The 17,873-nt window shown below is 39.0% G+C and overlaps 1 protein-coding gene across 1 annotated transcript; it reads right to left on the bottom strand.

The window, feature by feature from the left end:
- Positions 1-973: 973 nt before the first annotated feature.
- LOC149812189 (ABC transporter G family member 21-like) lies at positions 974-3,976 on the bottom strand. Its single transcript, XM_089993000.1, has 5 exons — positions 3,790-3,976; positions 2,686-3,502; positions 2,369-2,605; positions 1,996-2,174; positions 974-1,645 (listed from the first exon to the last, which is right to left on the bottom strand). The coding sequence occupies exons 1-5, from the start codon at positions 3,946-3,948 to the stop codon at positions 974-976; spliced, it is 2,064 nt and encodes a 687-aa protein (XP_089849126.1). The 5' UTR covers positions 3,949-3,976.
- Positions 3,977-17,873: the final 13,897 nt, after the last annotated feature.

Here is a 17,873-nt window from a genome sequence, read left to right as displayed (position 1 = left end):
ACAACAGGATAAAAAACAAGGCGGAAAGCTAGACTGGAGACGAAGGCAAAGTTTTGGTTGATAATGGGAGCAACTGTTACAGCAGATGGCGCAGGGGTTTAATAAATAGGGAACGTCTCCACTTTAAATGGTTAACATCAAACTTTTTGGATGAAGGACTTTTTTGTCTTTTTATCGACCGGTCGTTTCACAACTTTTGAATGGAGGATATTTTTGTCATTTCCTCGAACCGTCATTTTAGGGCAGGAAAAGCAAGTAAGGGTGATTCAGTCTTTGCAACAGCACCAGAGTCCGATGCAAAGTTATGTCAACATACACGGGAATACGAGCCCCATGTGCATGAATACGTGGCGCTCATTCGATCCCCCGAACACAGACGTGGGATTCAGTGAATCATCGGGGGCGAACATACACCACCCTCTCCACTTTGACCATACACGTCGGTGTCCATAGTGTAAAACTCTACGAGTACTTTCCCATTGCGCGTGTATAGTTTACCATTTGGTTTAGGCCTTGAACTTTCAACCTCCTTCAACTTGAAAGCTTTAAGCCAACCCACCTAACCAGGTATGTAGAACCCTTGCGGGCAAAATCCTATGTTCTTGTCAAGAACCAAGAAAACATGAGTGCAAAAGCCCAGGTCAGAATCACCAGAGTGGAGAGAATGAAAGATGCTGAAAAAAGTAATAAAAGAGGGCAGCGTCATGCTTCCGGATGTGCTGGTTCAGCAAGCTCGTGTAAGCAATGTATGTATGTGTTGTGCAAATATCTATAAAATGAGAGTTGCCTTCTCAAAAAAAAAAAAAACACTCTAAATTTCTTTCTTTCTTCTTCTACGTGCAGGATCAAGTAGCTAGGCATCCTCACCTTCACGAAGAGGACCCATCTCCTTGTTAATCATCAGCTTAAAAACAGGAAATCTTTGCTTTTTTTTTTATAAATAAAAATCACAAGGAGCCAGCGACTTAATCAATTAACAACGAGCTGTTCTACCCATTCTCAGTGCAACATAAGCAATTAGCCTATAACCAACAAGCATTATGGTCAATGCAGCCACATCAAATCCCTTATGGTCAAGCCCCACAAGCTTAATTGCCGGGTAGTCCGCAACCCTACAGAGGATCCTCTCGTGTGAGGGTGACCCACCACACACATAGTAGTCTTCATTCGAGTACTGAACTCCAAGCAGCAGTTTGTAGCAGTAATGACTAAAGGAGAAGTACTTGAGCCACGATATGAAGGCAGGTACATGCTGAACGTAGTAGCCACCAGCCAGCAGAAAGGTGAGCATCAAGACTGACGACAAGGTAGCCCCCTGCTTGGTGTCCATGAGGATCGCGCCGAGAGCTAGGCCCAAGCCCTGAGACACCAAGACATTGTAGAGAATGATGAGGAGGGTGAGGATGAAAGCAGGGAAGTTTGGCTTGAGGCCTCCCATCCAGTAAGTTATTGTAATGAACAGTGTGGGGAGGACCAGTTCCATGGGCAAATCCCCAGCCATCCTAGCCATGAAGTAGGCAGAGAGACGGTACATTCTGGAATTGCGCTCTTTCACCAGCATTGGCTTCTCTTGTGGGAAGGTAAAGACTGCATTGAATAGTGGGAAGAAGCCCCAGAAGATGGAGAAGAAAAAGAGCAGACCCACCTACAAAAAGGGTTGTTTTTAGTTGATTGATTTAATTAAGTGAAACAATTAAAGAGTCATGTACCCCCAATGGGTTAGGGTAGTTGGAGCGCGCCTTGGCTGGCTTACCACCAGTCGGGGTTAGATTCCCACGGCGCTACCCCTGGTATAAGGCCGAAGCCCAGCATAGGCCCTAGGGGTGACGTCCTAGTTGCGGTGTTTTATGCCCTCGAGGATGGCAACTAAGTCTCTGTACCCGGGCCGCTGTTTTGCCGTGTAAAATATGGGAAAAAAATTTTAAAAGAGGCATGTGGTGATATTATATATGATGACAGGAATAAGAGTAATAAATCACAAAGGAACAAAAGTACCTGGTCTCGAATGTTGGAAACTTTGGAATGCCACCACATGAGGCCAGACAGAACTGAGACAGAGAACACCTGGAGAAGCCTTAGCCCTGAGAAAGACTCATGCTTCCTTTCCTTCAAGCTCCTCGTTAATAGCACACTGAACTGGTCCCACCAACTTGTGCTCCAACCATTCTCCAAACCTGCTTTAGCTATAATTCAGTTATACCCCTTTCAACTCCCGCTAATCAGTTTAATGATATTGCATCCTATGGTTGTATTGTTACATATAATAGCATTAATAGAATGCATGAAGTTAATAAGAAAAGTAACCAAAAGAAATGTTAATAAAAGTACTAACTAAAAAATTATAGCATTACTTTCTGAACACGCTTACCCCCACTTGAGAATGAAAAATGGTGAGTAGATTTTGGTTGCTTCATGAGCGTAGCAGAGGAGTTATGTTGTTCCCAACAGTAGTCATTTTGATGAGGAAGCTCCATCTTTAAGGCAGTGGCAAGGTTCTTGTTATATGACAAGATGAGTGACTGCTTAATGGCAGAAACAGTATTGTGATCAGGCTGCCCCATGGCACTCAAGCCCTCCGAAGCCGTCTTAAGATCAGGTGCAACACCTGCGAATTAGACAAAAACTATTTAATTCTAAGAAGGCAGGGAGGAAGAGAAGAGGAGGTAAAGGTAACTGCTCGATTACCATTCGCAAGATCAAGCAAGAAATCAGCAGGATTCATGGCAAGGGATGGAGTGAAACCGAGGGAAGAGAAGTAGCTCATCGCCTCGGAGGCAATGCCGCTATAGATGCAGTTGCCCTCGCACAGGAGCAGAATCCTATCAAACATGTGGTACAATCTACTAGATGGCTGGTGAATGGTGGCTACTACCGTTCTGCCTCCTCTTGCCAGGCCTTGAAGGGTGGCCGCGATCCTCTGCGCGGTTGTGGAGTCCATGCCGGAGGTGGGCTCGTCCAGCAGCAGCAGGCTGGGGTTGATGAGCATCTCCTGGCCTATGCTCACCCTCTTGCGCTCCCCACCAGAGACTCCCCTCAGCAGAGGACCCCCAATGATGCTGTTCCTGCACTTGGTGAGCCCAAGCTCCTGCACAACTTGCTCTGTTTGCACCATTTTCTCCTCTCTGCTCAGTGTGTTGGGAAGCCTGAGCAGGGCCGAGAACAAGAGGGTCTCCAAGACAGTGAGGTGAGGGTAGAGCACGTCGTCCTGGCTCACAAAGCCTGTCATCCTCTTGACAGAGCTGGAGAAGGGCTGCTCATTGTAAGTTATGCTGCCAGAGACCTTCCCCTGATGCAATCTACCCGCTAAAGCAGTGAGGAGGGTGGTCTTCCCGCTTCCCGAAGGCCCCAACATTGCCAGAACCTCCCCTGGCCTTACCATCCCAGTTATTCCTTCGAGTATAGTTTTCTCTATTAAAGACCTCACCAGGTTGGTGGGATTCCTTGGCAAGCATGAGCCACCATTGTCAGAACCCACCTTAATCTTGTACCCCACGTCCTCAAACTGCAACAAATAAGAAAAAAAATGCATATTATTATTGTAAAATAAAAAACAAAATGATGAAGGAACGAATGCATGCAGAAGGCTCAGGATCAAATTCCGCTGGCGCATGGGGGCTACCGTTGTTTTATTACTGTTGGCCGGGTGGTCTTGTCTTCGACCTCGAGTTTTACCTTATAGAGAAGGGGGCCTATTAAGTGACCGAGTTCTCGGTGAGGGTTTTACTTTATCATAAGAAAATGAATGAATGAGGGAGAATTTTATAGTAAAAAAATGAAGAAGAAACCAACCTTGAGTAGAAAAGGACGCAAAGGCTGACATAGAACCAAACAATGGGCACCATTTGTAGGGAATGGAGTCTGCTGCTGCTGCTGTTGTTGGGATAGTGGAGATTGAACCTGAACAGCACCAGAAGCAGCAAGGATGGCCGAATCCGAATCGCGTTTCATCGTTTCTTTCTCTAACCGACCCTCAGGAGGTATCATTATCTCCAGGGTTTTTTAGAGAACAAAAGAAGTGTTGAATGAGGAACACATGAGAAAGGAAAAAGCTGGTCGAGTTGTGACAAGAGGAGGTCAAGAGGGGAGAGTCGAGATCTTTATATACGGAAAAAGGTGAAACGTGGGTGGTGTGGTGCTAAGGACGGGGAGGAGGGGAAGAAAAAAGAGAAGGGGAATGGGGGGATGAATGAATAGAGGGTAGTGCTTAGGCATAAGTGTGTTGGCAGCAGCCAGTGGTGGACACGACGCCTATCACATGCAAAAGGAGCTCTCTCACCGTGATTCTATATATGGGCAGGGGTATGATCCTATCTGGAACCCAACTTCCTCCTCACTGCTTTTGATTGTGAATATGCCACGAGAAGCAAGCGGTACCGGACCAACCGTTTTGTATCTGCGTTTTCTCCCACTTAAATAGATTTTTGTTCATGATTATGAGTACGATGATGAGATATACGTTACAATGATTATGATGATGATAATGATGGATGGTGGTGCATGATAATGGTGTATAGACTATATATCATGATGATGACGACGTCGACGTTGGTAATGCAGTATAATATGGCTTTGACAAGAGAAAAGGAAGATTGCTACTTCTGCTGCCAACTCTCCATCTGGCCCAAGCCCATTTATATGTCTCTTCGATAAAGGCGGTATGAAAAGTGTGGGGGCAGACCGGCGAGGGGGATAGAAAAGCAAAAGGAAAATGCTTTGTGTTTGATTTTGAAACATGGTCGCCATGAAGGTGCGCTCTCTCTCTCTCTCTCTCTATATATATATATATATATATATATATATATATATATATATATATATAGTCATTAAAATATAAGAACTAATGTGTGAACCGCGATTTTATAGATTTTTTGTTCTTTTCTCTTGAATCTAACCGTACAGATATGATCTACATGTTTGGTTTTATAAGAACCTGCTCTTGAATCATCCGATTTTGATGCATAAATGAGATTTTTTTAAGTCTTTAAAATCAATGGCTCATAATTATCATAAATATTCAAGCATTAAAAATCATATTTTTCATCAAAAATACATGATCCTGATTCCTAGCAAATTCACCATGCCAAGCACATTGGATTATATATATATATATATATATATATATATATATATATATATATATATATATATATATATATATATATATATATATATATGAAAATGGGGTTTTCCCTTTGACTCACTTTTCTCTATTACATATGTAGGTTTGCTTGTATGGGACGTCTTTTAATGGAAAGGTTGATATACATGCAAAAATAGATAAAATATATTATAAAAAATACTATAGAAAAAGTCATTTTTAACGAAAATGACTGTATAAGCCTTAAAAAATGCAGTGTTTTCATAAATGCCAACTAATTTGATGAAATCCTCCATATGTTCAAAATTATTATTTCTGACTTTTTAAAGATATTTTTATCCTTTTCATAACCGAACCTGTTGATGTTCGCTTGATAAATATGTATGTTGTTCAATGGTCGCAACATCTCAATAACTATTAGATTTGTGGACCTAACAACATTAATATAAAAAATTTGTGAATATGACTATCTTGAATCCCAACACAAAAGATTCACATATAAAATGTGTGGATCTTCTCATATGTGGATCTTCTGATATTCACAAGCTTGGTGCAAACCTTTTAGAATTTAAAAGTTTGAGCTTGGCAGATTTGTACCATACATTTGCAGACATCCTGATATTCTTGCATACGGCATGTGAACCTCCTTTAACTAAAAACTCACATAAAGTCAGCATGCTCGCAAATGTATGTTGCAAATGTCTTTACTTTTACATGTTTTTTAATTCGAGCTCGATAGGTTCATGTCATACATTTACAGACATCCGACCTTCGTGAAGGCACCATGTGAACCTTCTTTAACTAAAAATCACATAAAATCAGAATGTTCGCAAATGTATGTCATGACTTCCGTAAATACTGTATGTGAACCTCCTGTTAATGCAATAACAATCTATTAACATGAAAATATCATATTTTTAACTTGTAAATGACATTACCTTTGCATGCTTTATGATTCATATAAAGTCATTTTGTTTTGATAATTCATTTTTTGTTTTTTGTTTCTCTTTAGAACCCTAACCCTTTTTCCCTCTTTCCTTGCAGTAACTCTAGGGCATTTAATCTTCCAGCATTCAAGCGAGGTTGTAGTAGTTTTTCATAAACCTTTTTCTTCTTTCGCCCCCCAAAACTTAGGATGAAAAGTGAGTTTCATATGTTATCTTGTATTTTTAAGGTTTTAAATTATATTTATTTATTTGTTGGCCTTTTAGTATTTGTTTAGTTGTTGTCATGTATGATTTATATTTGTTTTTTTGTATTTTATTTAATGTTTAGCACCATATTTGTACGTTTATCTTGCATTATGTAATGATGTTAGGGTTGATTATGCATAGGCATTCAGTTGGGTAATAGGGTTATGGTTGAACTGATTGATTTTTAGTGTGAGACAATAATTATGGTTAGTGTTGGCTAGTATGATTCTGTGAGGGTGTGCCGATCCAATATCAGGTAAGTCTGACGAGGACGAACCTGTGAAGATATACGTTTCCAATACCAGGTAGTCTGATAGGAGACTTTTTCCAATATGGTTAAACCTTGTGAGAATGATCTGGGTGTATAAAATAGTTACACCGAATGGCTATGAGTGATAGCCAGTTAGAAGAACATTGATTTAACAAAACTGTCATTGTTGTAGCGTAATTTGAACTCAGATATGAGAAGCATACATCATCGATCATGAATCATAATATGAGGTTATAATTGGAATGAATACGATGTTGAACTAAGTGAATAACATTATGAATCTAACATGTAGGAAAAATATTCTGAGTTACGCACTTAGTACTCTTAACATAATTTCACGGACAAAATTCTTTTAAGGAGGTAATGATGTAAGACCCATAACTTTTTCAATATCTTTCTGAAGAAATTCATGAGGCATTTCTAAGTAAAAATAACATCTAAACCCGAAATACGAATCAAATCATTTTGTACAAACCAGTTATGCTTAAGATATTTGTATCTTCACGAATATATGCTCAAACACTCTGAAAGTCACAACTTCCTCTCTGAATAAAATCAAAAGATTTATACGAGCCAACTTTCTTAGTTACGTCAATATAAAGAGAATGACGTAGTCAAAAAAAAATTGAAAAAAAATTACCGAAAACTCGATTTTTTGAGAGCCCCGCGAAAATGTTGGTGGGACCCACAAAAATATTTCTCAAAAAATATCTAGAATATTTCACATAATATTCTATAGAATATTCTATAGCATATTCCATGGGATATTCCGTTTAAAAAAGCATATTCCATAGAATATTCTTTTTGAAAAGGGCAAAATAGTAAAAAGGAAACTTGTGACTCAAGTTTCATGGGCTATAAATAGAAGTGCCCTCTCTCTCTCCTTTTATAAAAATTGTCCCCCCCCCTTTCTCTCTCTATGACCTCCCCCAGTGAGCCTAGCCCACCTGACTTGGTCTGAGCCTGCCTGACCTGGTCTGAGCCTGCCTGACCTGGTCCTAGCCCATCTGACTTGGTTTGAACCCACTTGACCTGGTTCAAACCCAGTTGACTTGACTTGAACCTAGTTGGGTTTAAAGTCAAAGTCAAAGTCCCTTTTTATCCTAAATTTTAGTTTCATTTTTCTGAACCCAGACCTAGCCTGCTTGGGCTAAGTCCGAACCTGCTGAACCCAGTTGACTTGGACTGAACCCAGTTTGGTTAAAACTACTTGGGTTGAGCAGCTTGACCTGCTCTACCTCTTTCTCAACTTGGTCGACCTCATTTGACCTAGTTTGACCGTTTGGAAGGATGATCGAAGCCTTCGAAGCAGTTGGAGCCTTTCAGAGCCGTTTCTTTCGCGATTTGAAGTAAGTTCGCTTCGTTGATCCATCTCTCTCAAATATTTGCTTGTTTGTATATAGCATATACCTTCTGAAGTAATATCTGACCCTAGTTCTTGGTTGAGCTCTTTGGGACACTTCAGTGTTCAATCGCTCGCCTTGTAACTATCGTCGGATATATATGGTTGAATACGCAGTATTTGCATTCTTTTAAAAAAGTACCTCACCCTAGTTCTTGGTTAAGCCCTTCAGGATACTTTGGTGTTCACCCGCTCGCCTTACAACTATCGTTGGGTATCGAGTTACATATATATCATCCAGAAATGGACGTTGTGTCTTTTATTGCCAAGGCTCGTGTAATTTAAGCTTCGTCATCGCGTCGTATGACGTCAAGGCTCTCTGCTTTCTGTAATTTCTGATTATGCCTTTAAATTACATATTTTGTCTTGCTGTTGCGTCAAACGATGCCAAGGATTCTCTGCTTTCTGTAAATATATATGTAGAATATTTCGTTTGGTTACACACCCCAAACAATAAGTATACGCATTTTCTTTACGCCGCCGCCATATAAAGCACATGTTTCTGCTTATACTACATATATGCCGCGTAAGTGAGCATTCAAATAGAGATCAACTCCAAATCACCAATACGATTCATTTGTCGCTCCTCGTTTAAGATTCTGATTGACGAATGAAGCTCCTATTGAAAAGGCTTTGCTTTTTACTTAAAACCGCTTTTTTGTAAAGGCCAAGTCATTTACGTATGGTTTAGCTACGGCCTAAAGGTTGCAATCGAACCCTGATGGATCACAACAGTGTGCATCCATCCTCGAGTTAAGCATAGCAATGTCTCTGGCAAAGAGAGGAGATGCCGCTGAAATGGTTAAAAAGAAACGCACGCTTTCTCCGTCAAAGAGAGGAAGTGCTGTTGAAATTTCTAAAGAAGATAAAAATAGTTCAGAAAAATATAATATGTTACTCCGTCATATAGATGAGTTGCTACCCAATTCGTTGAATGCTTTCTACAACGTAGAAAGGATCGTCGCACTTCTGTAGTTGGAGCATGGGAGGTGTTGGCGAAATGGTTGGCAGAAGAGTTGTCGGAACCATGTTAAATGGCACAATGATCTCCGTTATTGAAACAATGCCAGAATGACTCGTCTCCTTGATACCTGTAAGGGCACCTTACTCGTAAGTGCCGCTGCGCTAGAGTAGTGACTACGCGTGCCTTGACTAGATTAAAGGCTCGTTGCGTAAAAATACCCCAAACAACCGATCCATTGAGATCGAGTCTATGCATGCTCATTGAGAACAGTTATACAACGAGACTCGTAAGAGCCGTAGAGCCAGAGTGTGTTATTTTCACCTGAAAGAGGTGAGATGCTCATGATGGCCGCAGTGCTGAGAGCAGGGTTAATCATGTATATAAAAAAGACTTAAGGTCGCATATACCCCGCGGTTGATGAGCGTGTTAGGGATATCCTTCTCGGTTGATAACCGTGATTGGGGTATACTGAATGGGGTCGGGTACATATCTTTATAGTGCTGAGACACGGGCTGCCTAAAATGGCATGCAATATTTAATAAAGTAATCGTAAGACTGGCAGACCCCTTTAAAAATTATGCTCATTGTGGAAGACAGTGATGGTACAACCTTGGGTGACACATATTGACTTTGGACCTGATAGAGTCCACGATGACCTCAGTCACTTATGGGTTTTGAGGTTGTGGTTATCCTTAAGATCTAAGGATTGAACCTAACTACTGCAAGTAGAGGATGCATCCGAATTGGGTTTTGTAGGGTTCTCTCGATTGAAATACACCGCCCTACTATGGATAGGGTCAACAAGCCTCTGGGGTATCTAAAATACATAGAATAATCAACCCTCAGAACGTCGTGTTGATGCCCAAACAATGATTCACTCCCGTACCAAGGGTGGAAGAGGTTAAATATCAGAACAATGCATTAGCTCTAGGTTCAGCGATGCTTGAATGTATGAGTGGATGAACGTTGTTATGTCAAGTTTTACATAACCTTTGTGAAGGTGTCATGATCAATATACCACTGGACCGACTGAGCAAAGACCCATGTTGTATCCGCACGACCAAGCGAAGCCCAAGAAGCTTGCCCTTAGATTCGTGGGATACAAATGTGCCAAGTATGAAGACTTGAGCTCGACATCCCTTTGAGACCCGAAAAGAGTTTAATGCTAAGTCCTGGAGACTTGAGCGGTTATTCAATCTCAGTCCTGAAGAGACTTGCGCTAAGTCATGAAGACTTGAGCAAGATGTTCAACTCATAGCCCTGAGGAGGCTCTTGCCATATACGCTACGTCGTGGAGACTTGAGCATCGTTATTATGAATTGTGACACTCAGTGGTCAACGCATTTACTTGAGTTGAATGAATGTATGATTGCTTGCTTACCAGACCATCAGTGGTTCTGACCCCGTTTATGGGGATTTCAGGTGTTGGACCTGCATTGCAATATGCAGAGCAAGTCGGCATCGAGTTCTAGGGTTTCTCTAGACAGAGTTGCACTGCTTCCTTTTATTGAACCTATACTGCTTTTTCAAGTAGTGATGTTGTAATAAATATATGGTTTTCGATAAAATAGAACACTTTGGTGGTCAATGAGTTGCTTGGCCACATACCTGTAATGTGCTCGGATGTTTATAAAACTGACGACTCATTATCGTCTCATTCCGCTGCTAAAACTTTTTCTAAGTTCCGTTGCAAAGAAAAAAAAAAAAGAAAATTCATGAAAATTTTAACTTAGCTTTGTTTTGGAAATCTGGGGTGTTACACAAAAGTTTACAAAGATTTTGGACCATTGATTTTTTGAACGTTATAAAAACCCACCCATGTGTTGGAATCGAACACTTCAAGAGTTGATCCCTATAAAATCAAGTACATAGATTGCATCTGTACAATCAGAATTTAAAAATAAAATAGAAAAACATGAAAAACTTATTTAGCAATTTGCCATTACTCTATATATAACTAAATATATATAAAGGAATGAAAACCTACCCAATGGAAACCCTCCCAACCCTACCCAATGGACGTTTTATTGGATTAGGAATTAGTTCTTAGAGCATTTGATATAGATGCATGGATAGCTTTTTATAAGTTTCAAAAATCAAAAGACTTACAATTTTCATAAATTTTTTAGTCTCCAAATACCATTTTTTCTATACAAAATTTATGATCCAAGTACCAATTTCTAGTAAATCAATCATGCTCAATGCATCTGTACGGTCAGAATTTTGAAAAAAAGACCACTTTTTTTTATTGGGTAGGTTTGGGACTGTTTTCATCTCTCTCTCTATCTCTCTCTCTCTCTCTCTCTCTCTCTCTATATATATATATATATATATATATATATATATATATATATATATATATATATATATATATATATGAGAATTGAACATATTAGGCCCTCTTTTCTCATTCTGTGCCATTAGGCTCTATAGTTTGAAGTGTTTTATGATAGATATGAACGGTTAGATGTATTTAGCATGCTTGAATTAGTGGGAATTGAATCTTGAACAATGAGTAGGGAAAATTGTATTTTTATGAGCAAGGAAAATTGATGCCTTCATAGCCATTGATTTTGGACTACCCAAAAACCTTGTATACAAGTTAGATTTCAGTTATCCAAAATTCAATTTTCACTAAACAAAACCTATAGATCACATCTATGGTGTTCAATGTGAGAAAAAATGCAAAAAACTATGATTTTTGAAGGGGCTTAACAGGGCAAAACGAGAAAAGGGGCCAGCACCAGCATATTACTATATATATATATGTAAAGACTGAGGGGCAGGTGCTTAATGATACATGCTTAATGGGTTTTTCAGAGTTTTTTTTTTGTTTTTTTTTTAATTTTGACCATACAAATGTGATCTATGTACTTGATTTTATAGGGATCAGCTCTTGAAGTGTTTGCTTTCGACACATGGGTGGGTTTTTATAAGATTCGAAAAATCAAGGGTCCAAAATTTTTGTAAATTTTTGAAGCTCCAAATATCATTTTTTTTTATCGAAAACACATGATCCAAGTGTAGTTTCCTCATAAATCGACCATGTCCAACACATTTATGGGGTCAAAACTATGAAAAAAACACTGAAAGAGAAAGTAGTGAGTAGGTGTTTGAACTTTAGGTGCTTGATGGGGTTTTCAACTTTTTTTCATTTTATTTTTAAATTTTGATAGTACAAATGTGATCTATGTACTTGATTTTATAGGGATCAGCTCTTGAAGCGTTCAAGTCTGACACATGGGTGGGTTTTTATAAGGTTTGAAAAATCAATGGTCCAAAATCTTTGTAAATTTTTTAGGCTCCAAAATTCATTTTTTTCATCAAAAACAGATATCCAGGTGTGGATTCTTAGTAAAGCTATCATGCCCAACACATTTATAGGGATGAAACTGCCTAAAAAGCACCAATGAAGCCTAAAAAACCATCAAGCACACTCATCAAGCACATAACGTTCAAGACTATATATATGTATGAAAATGGGAATCTCCCTATGACACTTTTCTCCATTATAGACATAGGTTTGCTTTTATGGGACGTCTTGTAATGGAGTGGTTGATACATGAAAAAATCGCCTATGTGCACAGAACTACGCCTCACCAAATGGTGGACTTTGAATCAAACAAACTAACGAGACAAGGCAGCGCTGCTGAAAAAAGATGTCCGAGGGGGACACCACAATGGTGTCAGGGATGGATAAGGGGTGCGCACTTGTCAATGTTAGGTTTGTTCTGACAGAAAATAAAATGCATGATCTGCTTTGGACCTTTCGTACGACCTGGCCTATATATAAACAATTTCTGCTTATTAGAAAAAGAAGAGACTATGCCTCAAGGCATTGTGCCAATGTTGTTAAAATCAATTCAGTAGGTGAGTCTCTTAAAGAAGCCCTGAATGGAATAAAATTGAATCAAATCGATTGTGAATTGGTACGTTTAAACATTGATTTTTTATTCAAAAAAATTAAAAAATAAAAATTCAGGAAAATGCAAAAAATCACAAAAAATAAGAAAAAAAACAGAAAAATAAGACGAACATAATACATGTTTACAGTTCACATAAAATGTCCATAAAGTAGCACCACAACTCATTAAACAAAACACATGTTTATGTAAATTAACCATAACAGGTGACAGTAATGTGCATAACAAAACCAATATAAAGTCTTAAACACATCAAAGATAAGTACCAAATGTTAAACAAAGTTTCACTTTACAAAGTTCAACTACGATGAGACGATTAGCGATGCTAAAATGCAAATAAACTATAGGTTATCCCTGATTTGCATCCAACCCTCTCCCATAAATATTTCAAGCATTTCATCAGCAACTTTGTAAAGTGAAACTCCTGTAATGTACACCCTGATTTTACCATTGGTGTTGAGATGGTGCCATCTCCCTGGTAAATGGAGCTCTTATAGAATTTAGCCTGAGAAAATCCTGCAACACGATCAATTGTGCTGTCGGCCCTGCTATAATCTAGTCACCATTCAAATAAGCATGATGATAGTAAGGATGCTCAATGGGAATTGCATCATTTTGGCTGTTGGTTATAGCTCCATTCATGTTGTGACCCACGTGTTTAGCCTATTTTTACCCTAGTGAAGCAAGCCAAAGTTAATTATACACATTAACTTGTACAAAGATTCTTATATCAGAAAATAATGACAAATGCATCACCAAGATAGACAGTTGCAAACTAGCTTTACAAAATCAGGGTGTACATTAATTACAAGAGGGATGAATGGTAGAAAAGAATTACAGAAGAGATTGAAAATTTCACAGATGGTTTCATGCTTAGAAAGTCGATGAAAAAAAACTCTATATATGGTCATTGGCAGAAATTAAGGTGCCTACTGGGGCCATCTGTCAAAGATGAAAGGTTGTACCAATTGGCATCACAAATATGATGAGAGGGTGAAGTCCATTTAGATATGGTGACTAGAAAATCCCGAATTGACAGTTTTAAGGGTAACATAAGGTAAGTTGCAACCATCCAAGGCGAATACTTTAATCAAATATAACCTTTTTCTTTTTCTTTTTTATCACCATTATTTGTTCATATTCATAAAAATACTAAAACCTCTCTTGTTCAACCTGGGTTCCTTTTTCCTCATTAGAATCTCTGATGATTGAGCTCATCAAACAGAGCTCACCTTGTCACAAACTCATGCCGAGCCTGAGCTAGATAGTCATAGGCTTGGGCCAAACCCAAGATAGCTCATTTTATTGAGAAAAATCATTCGAAAATGGATGCCTTCCATGATCAATACTCGGGTAAGCTATCTTTGGATCTCATAGGTGCATGTAGAAATCCTTTGACATAGTGGTGCTCCAAATCTCCATACAATCATAACACACAACATGAACTAAGCAATGTTCTTGTGGCCTACAAAAGGTGTGCCACACAAAAAGCCCTTAAAGATAAACAAAAGTGCTCAAGACTGGAACACTTCCAGTCCATTCTCTGTAAATGGTAATCATGTTTGAAACTGCTAACAAAATATGCAACATACAACTTTATAGCACAACATGATTCATTCTTACAAAAGGGGAAGGAACAAGAGGTGTTATTTTCCCATGTTTCATTTGCAGTTACAAAGCAATAATGGTTCAAAAAATGGAAATTTAACCAAATTAAATAAATAACACGGGAAAACTAAAGACTGCAAGTTCTGCTGAAAATAGAACAAAAATGGAGCAGAGTTGGTTCAGTGGAGCTGGTATATTAGCTCTGGATGTTGTGCACTATAAAGAATATTCTACAGCTCCTGTTCAAAAAGAAAAAGAGGAGGATCAGTACATCAGTTACTGCAATGTCTTCTTGATTTTTTCTTTTTGATTCAGGCTAACACAAAAGATTCAGTTACCCTAACTAAACATGTATCCTTGGAGTTTTACAAGATTAATATGTTATTCTAGTAAAACCTTAATATACTAGATACGGGTGGCTCAACGTAACCCATATATCACATATAGATTTGGATATCAAATAGTAACGAGTAGTAGGAACCACATGCTAAGAAGGACCTTTATAATATATGCACTACCCATAATGTGACAAACACCCCACCGTTATTGTCATTCACCAACACAATTACATCATCGTTTGTCACACCACCACCATACAATTTGATGTGAGAAGATCAAAATTAGGAAAGATAAAGAAAGAAAGAAAATGGGAGCTGAATTTAAATAGAATTTCGTAAAGGAACATGAAAATATAGATCAATTGCATTGGTGCTGAACCCTATAAAATCATAAGCTAGGTAGGAAGTGTTCAAATCAACAATAAACAAGAAATTGAGACATCCAATAGTCATATATAAAATGAATAGGCTGCAATTCACAAACACACCATGTTTTCTGTGTGTTGTCAACTTAGAGTCACTATGAACCTGAAAATTTTCTATTACAACAACTACAACTACAACTACAACTACAACTACAACTACGCCTTCATCCCAAACATCCAAGTCTTTCTAGGCCTACCCCAACCTCTTTTAACTAATATATTTTTTCATTTCTCCATCCTTCTAACTTGAGCATCATTAGGCCTTCGCCGAATATGTCCAAACCACCGTAAACGATTCTCTCTCATCTTATTTTCAATGGGTGCAATGCCTACCTTCTTACGTATCTCCTGGTTCTGAATCTTATCTTTTATTGTATTTCCACACATCCATCTAAGCATACGCATCTCAGCTACACTCATTTTTTGAATATGATGTCTCTGGGCAGCCCAAAAATTTTCTATTATTTAAATAAAATAAAAGTAGAAAATATATTGATCTTCTATTTCAAGGAATTCAGGTTTTCCCTGCCACTCAATAATAAACAAATATATTAGTTATAACAGTAATAACTAATGCTAAAGCTAAGACCTTGAAATCTATAGAAAATGACTCAATCACCAAATCATTAGAAGGATAGGAGAACCAGCTTATTAATAATCAATTGTACATCAGGTGATTAACAGAACAAAAAAAAAGAGGATATTCTGCTGCCAGGTTTGCATTTTGCATAGACGTGTTTTTTTTTCTTCAGCATCCCCCGTGATGCAATATATGAAAACAACTAAAAGTTTTACATAATGATGAACAGACAATATCTATGCAGGTAAAGAAAAGCAAGAGGTAAAGAAAATTTTCAAATAACATGAACTGAGAGAGAGAGAGAGAGAGAGAGAGAGAGAGAGAGAGAGAGAGAGAGAGAGAGAGAGAGAGAGAGAGAGAGAGAGAGGATCAACATTATCACACATGAAGATCAACAAAATGTTGAACCCAACAAAATAGAAAACAAAACTAAAATATAGAAAAACAAAAGCAAAAGGAAAAAAAACTACAACCAGCTAGCAACAAACAACAAAGCCAAGCTCAACCAGGATCCTCTGGAAAAGAAGGAACCACCGATGAGTGAACGTTGTTCAGACGGAAGGAGAGGTCTCTAAGATGCATACGTAGAATCGCGTATACATCAACCAAGATTTTATGGACAAGATTGTTAAGGATGACCGGAATTTGACGGAAAGTAGCATCATTGCGTGCCATCCAAACAAACCACCAAGTAGTAAGCAACCATGTCTTCTAGATCAGTCTCCACCGCTTGCAACGTCTAATTTCAATAGGGCCTAGGAGCAGATCAAGCGCAAAAGACTCCTCTTTAACAATTACGTTCGGAGATCTCCACGTGCTATTAAATAGGGCCACGAAGATTGGGCAGGACCAGAATAAATGAAAAGTAGTTTCTTCAGCAGCTTGACACAGCACACACCAACTTGGGAACTGAAAGCCCAACTTCTTTAAATAACTGTGAGTCTGAACCCTATCATGCAAAATTAACCAAGCCAAGACCTGAGATCTTGGGGTAGGGCCCTTACCCCATAACGCACACTCAGGGAACCAATCTGCCCCTGGGGGGAGCAACGATCTATACACTTTATGGGTGTGGAACGCACCATTTGGTGCAATAGCCCAATGCAACCACTGATCATAATTACCTGTATCCCCAATTTGATCTCTGAAGGACGATAAGGCTCTCAGCCACATGCTTCGCAAGTGCGAGATCGCCAGCCCCCGGGTTCCATGACGAAAGTTAGATAAATCAGGAGCACCATATTTAGCATGAAGCAAACGAGCACAAGGAGAACCTGGTTGATGGGCCATCCAACATTGCTTGGCCACAAGAGCAATACTCCTCTGTCTTGGAGCAAAAACACCTAAGCCAGCCATACGCTTAGGTAACACCAACGTTTGCCAACCAACCAAATGATGCTTACTCTTAAGCTGACACCCAGACCAAAGAAAATCCGTCATTAAATGACAAATCTGCTTCTCCACGCCCACCGGCATCACGAACATTGACATGAAGAATTCAGGGATAGAAGAAAGAACATGTCTGATTAAAGTCAGACGGCCAGCAATGGAGAGATAAGACGCCTGCCACGAAAAAAGCTTGTTTTTCACTTTTTGAATAGTTGGAGCCCAAGCAGCGGAAGATAGGCGCTTCACTTGTAACGGCAGGCCCAAATACGTCATCGGCAACTCAGAGATTGCACAATTGAAAATCCGTTGACCCGCTGCAAGCATAGGATACTGAACATTGAACATAGTAATGGAGCATTTACTATCATTTAGGGAAAGCCCAGAAAAAGAAAGAAAAAACTGGAGAATAAGCTTAAATCTAAGCATTTGTTGCACGTTTGCTCGCCCAAAAATAATCATATCATAAGCATAAATAAGAATATGGTCGAAAAATCCAGAAGATCTAGATGATCTATCAGGCGCTTCTCCGCAGCACGCTTGAGCAACACCACGAGACCCTCAGCAATGACATTGAACAACAAAGGCGATAGAGGGCAGCCTTGCCTTAGTCCACGCCCCAATTTGATCTGACCACCTCTAGTGTCGTTAATCTTAATCATGGCCTGAGCATTAGAGACCAATT

The sequence above is a fragment of the Nuphar pumila genome, chromosome 17, assembly GCF_984573655.1.
Source record: "Nuphar pumila chromosome 17, dmNupPumi1.hap1.1, whole genome shotgun sequence".
Taxonomy (NCBI): Eukaryota; Viridiplantae; Streptophyta; class Magnoliopsida; order Nymphaeales; family Nymphaeaceae; genus Nuphar; species Nuphar pumila.
This window is presented reverse-complemented; position numbering and strand designations above follow the sequence as displayed.